General features: G+C 43.6%; 1 protein-coding gene across 8 annotated transcripts in view; it reads right to left on the bottom strand.

Moving 5' to 3' along the window:
* Positions 1–15,827, bottom strand: part of LOC128345453 (uncharacterized) — a 244,597-nt gene that overhangs the window by 90,507 nt on the left and 138,263 nt on the right. For all 8 annotated transcript variants that reach the window (XM_053297393.1, XM_053297396.1, XM_053297395.1 and 5 more), the window contains 3 exons: positions 15,448–15,608; positions 9,258–9,367; positions 7,823–7,941 (listed from right to left, as the gene is read on the bottom strand). In XM_053297393.1, the coding sequence (XP_053153368.1) occupies positions 7,823–7,941; positions 9,258–9,367; positions 15,448–15,608 (390 nt within the window). The remainder of the gene's footprint in view (positions 1–7,822; positions 7,942–9,257; positions 9,368–15,447; positions 15,609–15,827) is intronic.

The following is a 15,827-nucleotide window of genomic DNA, read 5'->3' as shown; positions in this document are numbered from 1 at the left end:
TTGGCTCAAATTCAAGCTGCTTTGTGCCTGGTTAGAGGGGTCAGGGGGGCTTCCATAACTGTTAAAATGCTTTTTTTTAACAAAGTATTTCCTCCTGAAGTGGCCTTGGGTTTTGCTATGGCATCCACAGGGGGACTGCAGCAGCTTCCCTACCATCGCCAGCCCCCCCCCCCAAGTTTCCCAGGGCATCTGGCCCATCTCGGCCCTCTGTGCAGGGTGGCCATTTTCTTTTGATGCTGTACATGTGCACAGGTCACACAAATGGCCAGTGCACATGCATGGAGGCAAAAAACCAAAACAGGCCAAAAGGGCCCAAGAGACTCAGGGGGAGGCCGACAGGGCTAGTGGGAGCCACCGCAGGCCCCCCTGAGGCCACGATGGGAGCAAGTACTTCATTTTTAAAAAGCATTTTAACAATTATGGAAGCCCCCCACCCCCTCGAACCAGGCCTGAACTGTCCAAAGCTATTTCTCTCAACGATTTGGTCCAAGGTCGAACCTTCTAACTGAACTGGTTCGAGTGTGAACTGGCTAAATCTTGAGCCGGTTTGCACACCCCTAACCTAATGCTTAATGGACTTATCTCTAACTGCTGTTCTTCAAGTGGCTATCTCTGAAGTCATACATATTTTTGAAGTTGCTGACAGGGGAAACACAGATTGGGGATGCAGTATGGGGGAACATGGGGTTTTAACCCTGTGCCCTGCACTAACAACTCTTTGCCCTGTACTACAAACAGGGCAAATGTTTGATTCTACAAACTGAACTCACCACCCTCACAAATTGCAATGTGACGGTTGAAAAGTGGTGTGTGTGTGTTGCAATGTAGTGATTTCCTAACCTTGCAAAAAAATCAACTAACTTATTTATTTATTTATTATATTTATATACCACTTGATATGTGTATCTCTAGGGCGTGTTACACTGCTTAAAACAAAAATATAAACAGAATTTTTAAAAAAAAACAATTTCAAAGTATAAAAAAAGTAAAAACAATCCCACAAGACAAAAACAGTTTAAAATTAATTTCAATTAAAAGTCTGAGGTGTGTCTTGAGGGTCTTCCTAAAAGCAAACAGAGATAGAGATGCTCTTATTTGACAGGGATCATTTCCCAAAGCCACAGAGAAGGCCCAGCCTTGAGTCACCACCAAATGAGCTGGTGGCAATAGTAAATGGACCTCCCCAAATTATCTTAATAGGCGGCAGGGTTCATGACAAAGAAGGCACTCTTTTGTGTACCCTCTCTCTTAAGTACCCTGGACCCAAGCTATTGAGAGCTTTATAGGTAATAACCATCATCTTGTATTTTGCTTGGAAACATATCGGCAGCCAGTGCAGCTCTTTTAATATGAGTGTTATATGGTTCCTTTCGGGTTGTGCCAGAGACCAGTCTTCCTGCCACATTCTGTATCAATTGTAGTTTTTGGACTACGTACAAAGGCAGCCCTACATAGAGTGCATTACAGTAGTTGAACCTGGAGATTACCAGCATATGCACCACTATTTTAAGGTCATTAACCTCCAGAAATGGTCATAGCTTATGTATCAGCCCAAGCTGAAGCTGATAAAAAGTGCTCCTGGCCACTGCCTCAGCCTGAGAAACCAGAGAGTTTGGGATCCAGGAGCACTCCCAAGTTACGTATCTGGGCTTTCAGGGGGAGTGTAACCCCATCCGGAACAGGCAGATCTAAACCAGCTCTTGGGTCCTGACTCCCCTCAGTCAAGTACCTCCTTCTTATTTGGGTTCAACTTCAGTTTGCTATCCCACATCCAGCCCGTTACTGCCTCCAGGTAGGCATTAAGGGAAGTTATGCCATTTCCTGGTGAAGTTGATATGGAGAAATAGATTTGGGTGTCATCAGCATATTGATAACACCCTGCACCAAACCTCCTGATGATCCCTCCCAATGGTTTCATGCAGATGTTAAAGTGCACTGGAGACAATATGGAGCCTTGTGGAATTCCACACTTTAGTTCTTGATTTGCAGAGCAACAGTCTCCAAGTGACACCATCAGAATCTACCAGAGAGTTAGATATGGAACCTCTGTAAAACAGTGCCACCCAATCCCATCTCCCTCAGATGAGTTAATAATAAACATATTAGTGGGGAAGGAGGGTAGACGGCCTTGAACATTCATAGAAGAGATGGACAGTGTCTTCTGAGAGAACAATTCCCTTTCTCCTCAGGGTCTCTATGCTGTTAAGTGGGCAGCCTCCAATAGAAAGAGCAACTCTGGAGCTACTATTTTCATGGAGACAAATGGTTATTAAGAGAATTAAAGAGCCATTGAAGCCCATGATGTAAGCACTCATTTATTTTCTTACTATAATTTCTGGTCAGATTTTTGTGTTTTTGGAACACTATAAAAACCTGTTTGGTCAGATGATAGATTTATTAAGTACTGTCAGGTCGGTGCTGACTCTTAGTGACCACATAGATAGATTCTCTTCATGATGATCTATCTTCAACTTGGCCTTTAAGATCTCTCAGTGCTGTCATAATTCATTGCTGTCGTAATCGAGTCTATCCACCTTGCTGCTGGTCATCCTTTTCTTCAATTTCCCTCAATGTTCCCCAGCATTATGGACTTCTGAAGGGAGCTGGGTTTTTGCATAATGTGTCTGAGGTATGATTGTTTTGAGCCTGGTCATTTGTGCCTCAAGTGAAAATTCTGGATTGATTTGTTCTATGATCCATTTGAAAGCCAGTCGTTGGTTGTCAGCCGGTCCGAATCAGAGTTAGAGAAAATTTATCAGCCAGAAATAGGTCATACAAGAAATAAACAGTCCAAATATAATTATTATTTTCACTATCCAAAAATAGAACTCGAGGAACTTTCCGATGGAGAGGCGACAGACCGAGGTCCAAACGCAAAGGCGGTCGGAAAAGAACTGAGGAACATGGCGCCCAGCCCGCTCTTAAATAGCACGCTCTGCGTGGGGGCAGGGCTTGGACGCCTCGACAAGCTGAGGCATGGCTACCGCGGGGATTCCTGCGCAGGTGCAGAACCCACTCTTATGGCTGTCGGCGGATCTCGATCCAGATCCATTTGTTTGTTTTCTTGGCTGTCCATGGCATCCTCAAAAGTCTTCTACAGCACCAAAATTCAAAAGCGACAATACCTTTTCTGTCCTGCTTCTTCAAAGTCCAGCTTTAGCATCCACAGAGTGTCATGGAAAAAAAACATTTTCCAAACAATTCTAATCTTTGTAGGTATAGACACGTCATGGCATCTAAATATTGGCCACCCCAACCCCCAACAAAGTACCTCCAGGGACTGTTGCTGGTGTCTATAAACAGGTAGCTTATCTGTAACAGATGATCCGGTAGTGATTCCATGACATTCATAAATATGGGTTCTGGGCCTGCGCAGACCTGCTTCGGGTACTCATCATTAGCTCCTCGCAACGCCTTTAACCGCCTCTGCACAAGCCTGCGGTACCTAACATTGGTGTTTAGGCGTTTCTCTATTCAGTTTCTGGCTGACCGACGAAGCATGGTATAATATAGCCCCTTTAGCATGTTCATATTGTAGCATGCAGACTGCAGCGGGGCCGGACGGGTGGGTTTTATGAATGTCACGGAATCACTACCAGATCATATGTTACATGTAAGCAACCTGTTTATCTGGATAGTGATTCCTGCAACACTCATAAATATGGGTAACGAGCTGCCAGTCTCAGAGGTGGGTGCTGCATGCTACTGCAACACCCTCTTCAACACTTCTCTGCCAAACTTTGCCTCCGCTGCAAAGTCTAAGGTCTAAGGCATAATGTTTCACAAATGTGTGATCCATCTTCCATGATGCTGCTGAGCAAATGTCTGTCACCCTCAGGCCTGCCAAATGAGCTGCTGAAGCGGAATAGGTCCTCATTGAATGGGCCTTTATAGACCTCGGGGCAGTCTTCCCCTGACAATCATACGCACACTTAATGGCCTCCACCAGCCAGGTGGACACCCTCTGGCGTGATGGCCGTTGACCCTTGTGGCACCCTTTGGTCGCAAGAAAACCTTCTCCTAAAGGGTTGTGTCCTCCTCAAGTAGAAGAGGAGAGCTCTTCTGACATCTAAGGTGTGCACTGCCTTCTCTAAAGGCGTCGGTGGATTTCTGGAGAAAGTCAGCAGGACAATATCACAGTTGACATGGAAATCAGACACAATCTTTGTTCAAAAATCTGTATACAAGCACATCACCACCTTTTCTGGATGTATCCTTGTGTACGGTTCATCTATACGAAGAGCCAGCAGTTCACTCACCCACTTTGCAGAGGTAATGGCAACTAAAAAAAGTATCTTTAACGTCATGAGCTTTAAAGACGTAGTAGCCATTGGTTCAAATGGCTTTTGTGTCAATGCAGAAAGCACCAGAGACAGGCTCCATTTCTCCACCGGTGCTCTGATAGGGGGATACAAATTACTAATGCCCTTCATGAAGTCTTTTGAACGTGGATGCATGAATACAGTTTTACCATCCCAACCATTGTGGCAGGACAAAATGGCTGCCATGTGAACCTTAATAGAAATGTTAGCCAATCCCTGTGATTTCAGGGATGTGAGGTACAGCAGGACTTCCCTTAACGTAGCATCCCTTGGTCGAAACCCCTTGGACTTCGCATAGGCAGTGAATCTTCTCCATTTAGCATCATAATTCTTTCTTGTGGATTCTTTTCTGTTGTTAATAAGAATGTGCCTTAGACGCCTACCCTCCACGCTGTCAGATTGAGGGTTGCTAGGCTTGAGTGCAGAAGTTCTCCTCCGGCCTGAATGATCTGATCTGGCCTCTGCAGAAGCCTCTTGTAATTGAGGCCTGCCAGGCTGTGTAGTCTCAGAAACCACGGTTGTCGGGGCCACCAAGGAGCAATGACTATCGCATTGGATTTGTCCTGGAGTAACTTGGCCACCACCCTGTTCAGGAGTGGGTACGGTGGGTACAAATAGAAGACACTGTGAGTCCACTGGAACTGGAAGGCATCTCTCTTGGAGCCTTCTCCCAGACCCATTCTTGAACAGAACTGTACGCATTTCTTGTTGTCGGCAGTTGCAAAAAGATCCACTGATGGTGTGGTCCACGCAAGGAACAACTCATCCACCAGCTGAGGGTGCAGTTCCCATTCATGCTGGTACAACGTCTTGTTTCTGCTCAATGCATCTGCCAGAATGTTGTCTTTGCCTCTTATGTGGATGGCTTGAAGATGGATTCTTCTGGCAATGCACCAATTCCAAACCTGAAGGCTTAGATGGCAAAGTGGTAAAGACACCGTGCCACCCTGGCTGTTCACGTATGCCACTGCTGTAGTGTTGTCCATCTGTAATAGAACTGTCTTACCGTGTATCTCATATTGGCCACTCCCCCCACCCCCACCCCCAGCAAAGGGAGAAGAGAGCTGGTCTTGTGGTAGCAAGCATGACTTGTCCCCTTAGCAAAGCAGGGTCTGCCCTGGTTGCATATGAAAGGGAGGCTATAAGTGTGAGCTCTGTAAGATATTCCTCTCAGGGGATGGAGCTGCTCTGGGAAGAGTAGAAGGTTTCAAGTTTCCTCCCTGGCTTCTCCGAGATAGGGCTGAGAGAGATTCCTGCCTGCAACCTTGGAGAAGCCATTGCCAGTCTGTGAAGACAATGCTGAGCTACACAGACCAATGGTCTGACTCAGTGTATGGCAGCTTTCTATGTTCCTATGTTCTATGTACCTCCAAGGACTGTTGCTGGTGTCTATCTTATGTTTCTTTTATATTGTGAGCCCTTTGGGGCAGGGATCCACCTTATTTATTTATTATTTCTCTGTGTAAACCGCCCTGAGCCATTTTTGGAAGGGTGGTATAGAGATTAAACAAATAAATAAATAAATATCCTTTCCAAGGCCTTCATTGCAGCCCTAACAAGTGTTAGTCTGTGGTGTATTTCTTGACTGCTGGATCCTTTACTGTTGATGGTTGATCCTAAAAGGCAGAAGCTATCCACCACTTAAATATCTTCATTGTCAATTCTGAGGCTGGTTGCTGTGCCTGTAGTCATTTAGTTTGGTCTCCTTTACATTTAGTCGTAGTCCCATTTTTTTCACTGTGCTCCTTGACTTTCATTACTAGAGCTTGCAGATCATCTGCATTCTCAACTATCAGAGTGGTGTCATCAGCGTAGCACAGGTTAGTGATGTTTCTTCCTCCAACTTTAAAACCACACTCATCTTCTTCCAGTCCAGCTTCTCTCAGTATATGTTCAGCATATAAATTGCATAAAGAAGGAGAAAGTATATAGCCTTGTCTTACTCCTTTGCTGATCTGGAACCAGTCTGTTTTACCATGTTCCGTCTGGACTCTGGCTTCCTGTCCTGTGTATAGGTTTCTCATAAGAACAATGGGGTGTTCTGGAATGCCCATTTTCCTAAGGCTATTCCACAACTTGACATGGTCGACACAATCCAAGGCTTTTCTGTAGTCAATAAAGCACATATTGCCATCTTTTTGGTATTCTTGGGCTTTCCCAATTATTTTATTATTTATTATTTATTTATTATTAAAACTTTTATACCGCCCTTCCAAAAGGCTCAGGGCAGTTTACATTAAAATTATCCAGTGTGCACCAGCAATGATATATCTTGTTCCTCTGCCTTTTCTGAAACTAGCTTGAACATCTGTTCCCTTTCCACGTAGGGTTCTAACCTGCGTTGAATGATCCTGAGCATTATTTTGCTAGCATGTGAAATTAAAGATATTGTTCAATGGTTTGTGAAGCAATAGTGAAGCAATAATAAGAACAAGAATCCAGAGATGCCTTACATTAGGGTGTGCAGAACCAGTTCTATTCGAATCAAGTTTGAATAGAATTGGCCCAGTTCAACCTGTTTGTTCTCTGAACAAACTGGACCCCCCCAAAAGGGGTGCCAGGCTGAGTTTCTAATGAACCAGTTCAGCGGTTCAAGGGGACATGTTTGTAAAGGGGAATCTGGTGAGCATTACCCTTTGCAAGCAAAGGGTGGAATCTTGCCTACCTTAAAAAAACCCCTAATGTGGCAGCGAGAGGCACCTGTACTCAGAGCTGGTGGTACGACTCTGCACAAATTTCTGGACTGGTCCCAGCACTGCAGCACAGCCTGATTCCAGTCTACATGCATGCACATTTGCATTGTCAAAAAAATGGCCTCTGTGCATGCATGAAGGCTGGAACTGGGCCACGCTGGAGTGCCAGGGCCCATCCCAAGAGTTACAAGGAGCCAAGCCGCTGCCAGCTCAAAATACAGGTGCGCTCTCGCCTCTCCAATTAGGGTTGTTGTTGGTTTTTTAAAAGGTGGGCAGGGTTCCCCCCCTTTGCTTGTAAAGGGAAATCATCACTGGATTCCCCTTTAAAAGCATGCCCCCTCAAACTGTCGAACCGGTTCAGCCTGGTTTGACACTTGGACTGAAATGGGGGCCCATTTGACTCAAACTGGTTCGGCAGGCCAGTTTGAGTCAAATTGGCCCCCATTTCGAGTTTCGGCTCAAACTCGAACCAAACCACCAGAATCAGTTCTGTGCACCACCCCTACATTACATGAGCAGAAAGGCACTTCTGCTTGTGCAAAATGGCACATTTTTGTTGACCCGCATCCCATCCCACAATAGACCTTCATGTCACATCCCATAATGTTCCTGAAGGCAAGTTCAGGATTGGCCTTTTATGGTTCTCTGGATCCAACCCAATGTACACAACCCACAAGAAACAACAGCTCTATCATACTACCTTCAATTATCGGGGGGATGGGGGTGACCCATTATTAATGTGCACCAGAATGAAACTGAATCAGCTTCCAAGAGGCATGAATTACTTGCTTGAATTACTTAACGTACCTTCTCTCTTGCAAATCCATTTTCTTTGCTCAGAACAATCTGTCACAGAAAGATAGTTCTTGAAGGCAACTCCACAATCAGAAACAGTTTGTGTGTAACGTCTGCTTCGCCTAACTACCCTGTCAACGGTTAAGAGGCATTAAAAATGTGCTGGGTCTGAAAAAACCAATGGTCTTAACACCCACTAAATTTTAACAATAGTACATGAAGTTTTCAAACTATTAAGCAATATTGATCGAAAATGTTCAAACTGCAATCCAAGAACAATACATTTGCAGATTTAAGGATGACTCATACTGATGAGAAGCAGCATGCTTCTTGCATGTAGATTCATGTAAAACTCAAAGATTCTTAACCCTAACAGAAATTTACTCTATAACTCTGAGACTGAAATGTCAGCTTCTGAAAATCATTGCAGCTACAGGTGAAACTCGGAAAATTAGAATATCGTGCAAAAGTCCATTAATTTCAGTAATGCAAATTAAAAGGTGAAACTGATATATGAGACAGACGCAATACATGCAAAGCGAGATAAGTCAAGCCTTAATTTGTTATAATTGTGATGATCATGGCGTACAGCTCATGAAAACCCCAAATCCACAATCTCAGAAAATTAGAATATTACATGGAACCAAGAAGACAAGGATTGAAGAATAGAACAATATCGGACCTCTGAAAAGTATACAGTGTACTGTGCTTGATTGGCCAGCAAACTCGCCTGACCTGACCCCATAAAGAATCTATGGGGCATTGCCAAGAGAAGGATGAGAGACATGAGACCAAACAATGCAGAATTGCTGAAGGCTGCTAATGAAGCATCCTAGTCTTCCATAATACCTCATCAGTGCCACAGGCTGATAGCATCCATGCCACGCTGCATTGAGGCAGTAATTGCTGCAAAAGGGGCCCAAACCAAGTACTGAATACATATGCATGCTTATACTTTTCAGAGGTCTGATATTGTTCTATTCTTCAATCCTTGTCTTCTTGGTTCCATGTAATATTCTAATTTTCTGAGATTGTGGATTTGGGGTTTTCATGAGCTGTACGCCATGATCATCACAATTATAACAAATTAAGGCTTGACTTATCTCGCTTTGCATATAATGCGTCTGTCTCATATATCAGTTTCACCTTTTAATTTGCATTACTGAAATTAATGGACTTTTGCATGATATTCTAATTTTCCGAGTTTCACCTGTATAGCAATTTGTCTTTTAGAGGCAGACGCTTACCAAAACTAGAGAAAAATTCTGAAACAGAGTTCATGTGTTTTGAATATTATACTAAATAGTAATTGTGACTGGATGAATAGACTAGCCTGACAATGTAGTAGGCTTTCTATTTATGGTGTTTACTTTGTTTAGGTTTTAAAAATGGGTAGAATAATCTTTTCCTGCTAATGCTGAGCTACTATAGAAACAAACAATCTCACCATGCATTTTGGAAGACTGAAGATGACAGATCAACCCAAAGATATTTATATGATCGCTTATAGAAGGTCAAACCAATCCAGCTGTTGTCTCCCTTATGCTGTACCCACATCTGGAACCATAAAAACAAAATTACTATTCTTTAAAATGGGTAAATAGGAAGTTTAAGCTAAAATTAAAGGTGACCTTTCTCCAAATAATGTTACAATTACTGCATCAAACAATTCAACACCAAAAGAAAAGAAATCCTAAAGTCTATTTTATAGTAAGAATATAAAAGCTTTATGTTCAGACACACAACTCTCCAGTACAGAACAACTTCTTAGCAGGAATGTCTAACATATTTACAATCTGATCCTATAATCCAGCTAAGATGGTTAATGCCAAATTTATGCTTGCATCCATCAATTCATCTATGAGAGATACAATAGCATATTGACAACATTATAAGTGTAACAAATGTAACAGTCATTATAATTACTTATACTACGATGACGACGAATATTTATATACCGCTTTTCAACCAAAGTTCTCAAAGCAGTTTACACAGAAAAATAAATCATAGATAAATAAGATGGACCCCTGACCCCAAAGGGCTCACAATCTAAAATGAAACGTAAAGTTGACCCCAACTTCAGCCACTGGAGGAATGGTGTGCTGGGGATGGAAAGGGCCAGTTGCTCTCCCCCCTGCTAAATAAAGAGAATCACCACTTTAAAAAGATGCCTCTTTGCTCAGTTAGCAGGGGTTACTGCCACAGCACACAGCAAGTGAGCACCTTAACAACATCATCTTAGTGGTGCTCCTGAAAAACAGGTTGCTTACCTGTAACTGATGATAACTGCTGAAAATAACTGATATGCAGAGCACATGTATGACAGAGGGGGCACTGAGAGGAGCTAGTGAATCTGTCTGTGAGGTCCCTGTGTAGGGGCAGTACCCATTACTTAATGATGAGTCTCTTTATTTAGCAGGGGGAGAGTAACTGGCCCTATCCACCCCCAGCACAGTACCTCCAGTGACCTCTTATTTATGTTATTTCTCTGTGTAAACCGCCCTGAGCCATTTTTTGAAAGGCAGTATAGGAATAGAATAGAATAGAATAGAATAGAATAGAATAGATCATGATCCAGATCACAGAGCTATGTATGCCAACTTGGCAACTGTAGTCAGAGCTGCCTGTCAGCTTTAGCTGATTTGTCAGCTTTATCTTCTTCTGGGGAAAACGTGTCTGGGGGAAATGTGCCATCTAGTCTTATTGTTAGCCTACTTTCCAGTAGGCTTATGAAATCACCCAGCATTCTGTGTGTCTGAGTGTGTGTGTGTGTGTGTGTGTGTGTGTGTGTGTGTGTGTGTGTGTGTGTATAACCCCCATCACCATCAACTTCGCAACGCCTGGATCAATATGTACCAAATCAGGTACAGTTGTAGGGACACATAGGGACACCTCAATGGTGTAGTTTGTGATGATGCCACCCACCCCGATTCAAGATGGTGGATGCATAAACTTTTGAGGTGCAACTGGGCTGATTTGTGGACTGTCTAACCGATTTGAACCAAATTTGAACCCTAACCACTCTGAGCCATTTTTTAGAAAGGTGGCATATAAACCAAAGAAATAAAAGCAGGTTGCTTACCTGTAACAGATGATCTGGCAGTGATTCCATAACATTCATAATAAATGAGTTCTGTGCCTGCGCAGAACAGCTTCAGATAGGATTCGTTAGCTCCTTGCAACACCTGCAACCGCCCTCTGCACGAGCCTGCAGTACCTCATTGTATGTACCAAAGCTTCACGTCTCTGTGACGTGCGCGCGCGCAAAGCACTCCTGGGAGGTTTTTCGGCAACATCGGGGAAGGGGTGGCAGGGAGATATCCTGCCACCCCAATTACTCTTAAGATTACGGCGCCAGAGCAGGAAAGTGGCGGGAGGTGTAAGTAAACCCTCCCACCACTCTTAAAGCTACCCCCCACCCCGAACCGAACCACCCAGGTCCGGACCAGTCCGGAGGCTTTTTCAATGGCCTCCGGACCGGTCCTGGCCCATCCCTACTGCAACCTACTGTAACACCCTCTTTAGGACCGCCTGTCCAAATTCAGCAGCTGCCACTGTTCATAGGTCCACCACGTAGTGCTTCACAAAAGTCTGATGGGATGCCCAGGTGGCTGCTGTACAGATATCTTGGAACCTGATGCCCGCCAAGTATGCAGCCGAAGTGGCGTGTGTCCTAGTGGAATGGGCTCGTATAGAAGTTGGTGGGGTGACCTCTTGGTGGTCATGCACCATCTTGATGAGTTCCACCAGCCAATAGGACAATTTTTGTTTTGTAGGTGTTAGCCCCTTGTGTTTTCCCTTTTCACATACAAAAAGGTGCTTCGTCTTTCATATGTGCTGGGTCGCATTGAGATAGTACAGTAAAGCTCTCCAAACGTCTAGAGAATGCATCGCTTGGTCAGTGGTGTCAAGGGAGCTCTAAAAAAGGTGGGTAAAACAATATTGGCATTTAGATGGAAGTCCGATACAATCTTTGGCCTGAAGTCTGGGTCTAAGCACATGATGACCTGGTCAGGATAGAATTCAGTGTAGGTTCATCAGTGCACAGTGCCCACAGCTCAATAACCCCTCTGTGGTTATAGCCACCAGAAACAGCGTCTTCAGCATCACCAGCTTTAAAGATGAGGTCGCCATGGGCTCAAATGGCTTTTCCGTCAGCGCTGAGAGCACTAGAGACAGACACAACCTCTCCTTACTGGCAGATATAGATTGTTAATCCCTTTCACGAAGTCCTTACTCCTGGGCTGGGTGAAAACCATTTTGCCATCCCACCCACTATGGCATGATGATATCGCTGTCAAATGGACCTTTATGGAGACATTAGTGAAGCCCTCCTTTTTCAAAGATCTTAGGTATAGGAGACTTGCACAGACATCACAGTCTAAAGTCTCAGCTGCGGCAGGCAGGGCTTTGACATCAGCCACAACGACCTTGAAGGGCAATGTGCCATTTAAGAAGAGACCTGTGCAGGTCTCAGATGCCTAACTGCTGCTATAAGGTACTGTAGACTCATACAAAGGGCGGTTGCAGGAGTTGCAAGGAGCTAATGAATCCTACCCGAAGCTGGTCTGTGCAGGCGCAGAGCCAGGGGCGTATCTAGGGGTAGGGCAGGCAGGGCACGTGCCCCGGGCGCCACTTGAAGGGGGGCGCCATTTTTTAAAATTATTTTTTTAAAAAATTGGCAACTGAAAACAAAATGGCCACTGTGCATGTTCAAATGGCCTCTGTGAGGCCACCATGCCAGGCCTCGCAGAGGCCATTTGAGCATGTGTGGCAGCCATTTTGTTTTCAGCGGCATATATATATATATATATATATATATATATATATATATATATATATATAGCCACCACACATGCTCAAATGGTCCCTGCAAAGCCCTAGAGGCCAGCGAGGGGAGCGGGAACCTTTGCAGATCCACACCACAGCCTTTAGGGGCTACAGGTATTTTTTATTTTTTTTTTTTAAATTAATATAATATGTCACTGTACACATATTCAGTTTGGCACTATGTACAGAGAATCAGGGCTTGTGAATAATAAGCTGAAGCTTATGAGCTAGGATTGTATTCATTTGCTCTTTGCTTCTTGTTATAAGTGAGTTAAATGTGATGTCTTAATAATATGGCTATTAATGGTGAGTTTGTCTTTCAATCAGTGTGAAATTAGTATTAATTAGCCTTAGTATTAAGGCCCACTGGGAGTTTCTTGCTCTCTTTCTCTCATTTTAACTGTCTTTCTGAAATACTAGAATATATTCCAAGCAGTGACATAGTTTACTCTGCATATCTTTTAATTATTTTCAGAGTAAATAGGGAAAAGTCAAATTCTCCATTTCTTTTAAAAACTTGTGTAATAGTGATGCTACAATGCATAGTAGAGAATTAGACATTAGTTTTCCAAGTATACCTCCTCATAGTATTTGGGTATTTCATGAGCCCCAGCATACTGAAATTTGTAGTTTTCTAAATTGTTTTTGAAAAATTAAAAGATTAACGAGCTTGACTTGTATTTTTCAGCTGATATTATGGTAAAGTTATCTGAAAGATGGGTGTTGGATGTTCAGACAAGGGGCACAATTTCAGTGCTTGCCCTAGGCGCTATTTTCCCTAGATACGCCTCTGCGCAGAACCCAATTATTATGACTGTTGCGGAATCACTATCCAGAAATAAATAAATAAATAAAATTAGGTGCTGTTGTTATAAGTGACACACAGGGACACCTCAATGGCGTAGTTTGTGATGAAGTCATAAACAGTGATTCAAGATGGCAGACGCATCAACTTCTTAGGCGCAAGTGGGCTAATTTGTGAACCGCCTAACTGACCTGAACCAAATTTGCATCAGCTATAGGGACACATAGGGATGGTTCAAGGACATAATTTGTAATGATGTCATCCACCCCAATTCAAGATGGCATAAACTTTTGAGGAGCAAATGGGCTAACTTGGAACCGCTTAACCAATTTGAACCAAATTTGCAGCAGCTGTAGGGACACATAAGGACACCTCAACAGCGTAGTTTGTGATGATGTCATCCACCCCGATTCAAGATGGCATAACCTTTTGAGAGGCAAATGTGCTAACTTGTGAACTGCCTAACCGATTTGAACCAAATTTGCTATAGCTGTATGGACACATAGGGATGCCCCAATGGTGTAGTTTGTGATGATGCCATCTACCCCAATCCAAGATGGCAGACGTGTGAACTTTTGAGGAACAAGTGCAATAACTTGAGGACTATCTAACCAATCTGAACCAAATTTGGAACAGTTGTAGTAAGTGACACACAGGGACACCTCAATGGTGTAGTCTGTAATGATGTCATCCACCCCGATCCAAGATGGAGGACATGTGAAGGCGCAAGAGACCTAACTTGTGGACCTCAATTTGAACCAAATTCAGAGAAAGTGAAAGCAAAGTAGGCAGATTAGTTCTTACTAGAACAACTTGTGTTGTATTTTTTTTCAGTCAGTGCAGCCTGAGGATGTGGACAAGATCTTGGGCAGTATGTGGGCAACATTGTGCACTCTTGACCCTTGCCCTTTATGGCTAATAAAATCTGCCATGGAGGGTACAGGCAGATAGTTGGAGTATAATCAATGCTTCATTAAGGGAGGACAAGATACCACCGTGCCTCAAGGTGGCAATGGTAAGACCATTATTTTAAACAGCCCTCTCTTGATCCCTCCAACCTTGGCAACTATAGACATGTTTCTAACCTTCAGTTTGTGGGCAAGGTGATAGAGCGTGTGGTGGTTTCCCAGCTGCAGAGAGTCTTGGATCATACAGATTATCTAGGCACCTTCCAATCTGGCTTCCATTCTGGATATGGGACTGAAACTACCTCGGGCGCTCTACTGGATGACCTACACTGGGACCATGGCAGGTGGAGTGTGTCCCTGTTGGTTCTGCTGGACCTCTCAGCAACATTCAATACCACTGACCATAGTATCTTTCTGGACCAGCTCTCGAACAAGAGATTTGAGGTACTGCTTTGGAATGGCTTCAGTCCTTTTTTGGTGGGAGAGTCCAGAAAGTGGTGCTCGGGAACTACTGCTCGGCTCCTTAGCCATTGGCTTGTGGGGTCCCGCAGGGTTTGGTAATATCCCCCAGTCTGTTCAACACCTATATGAAACTGCTGGGAGAAGTGATCCAGGGACTTGGACTGAGTTGCCAGCAATATGCAGATGACACTCAGCTCTATCTTTCCTTATCATTTGATCCTAGGGAGGCAGTGGATGCCCTGAAACAGAGCCTGGAGGCAGCTATGGGTTGGATGTGGGCTAATAAACTGAGATTGAATCTGGGCAAGACAGGGATATTGTTGAGGTAGAAAAAGAACAGCTGGCCCCACCCACTGGTAGCAGCGTCTATACATAGAAAACAATCATGTCATGTGACATGGCACCATGGAGAAGCAGCTTCCATACTGTGAAAATGAGCACAGCAGAACTTAGGTAGATACTGTCCAGCACTGCTTATATCTGAATAGAGGAGAAGTGACACACAGATACAAACATCATAATTCTTGCATCTTCTAAAAAGAACAGTCACAGAATCATCAAACCTAACTCACAAACCAACCCCTACCCAGTATAAAACTAGTAGAATTTTAAAAAAACCCCACAAATGATACCTTTTCACTACTGCTTGTAATTTTAACTAGGTCTGTTCCTTTAAACCCTTGACAGGCAATCCTGGCATTGGCCCATGTGTCTGTTTTTGTGTCTTCCACATAGTAACACAACTTTGAATAATAGTGCCACTGCTGCTTCTTTGGGCAAGGGTTAACAAAAACTGAAAAACCAAAACAATAAATTGTAATGTAACTTTCAAAAATAATCCACCAGATATAAGTACAACAGATACTTCAATAAAACCTTTTCTAGAAACAAACACATAACCATAAAATGATAGCATTTATACAGCAATGAATTTAACACACTCCACACATGTATCATTCTAACCACCAGTCTTGCAATCTGCTTATTACTGGTGGGTGAATGTAGCTGAGAG

Source organism: Hemicordylus capensis, chromosome 2 (assembly GCF_027244095.1).
Source record: "Hemicordylus capensis ecotype Gifberg chromosome 2, rHemCap1.1.pri, whole genome shotgun sequence".
Taxonomy (NCBI): Eukaryota; Metazoa; Chordata; class Lepidosauria; order Squamata; family Cordylidae; genus Hemicordylus; species Hemicordylus capensis.
This window is presented reverse-complemented; position numbering and strand designations above follow the sequence as displayed.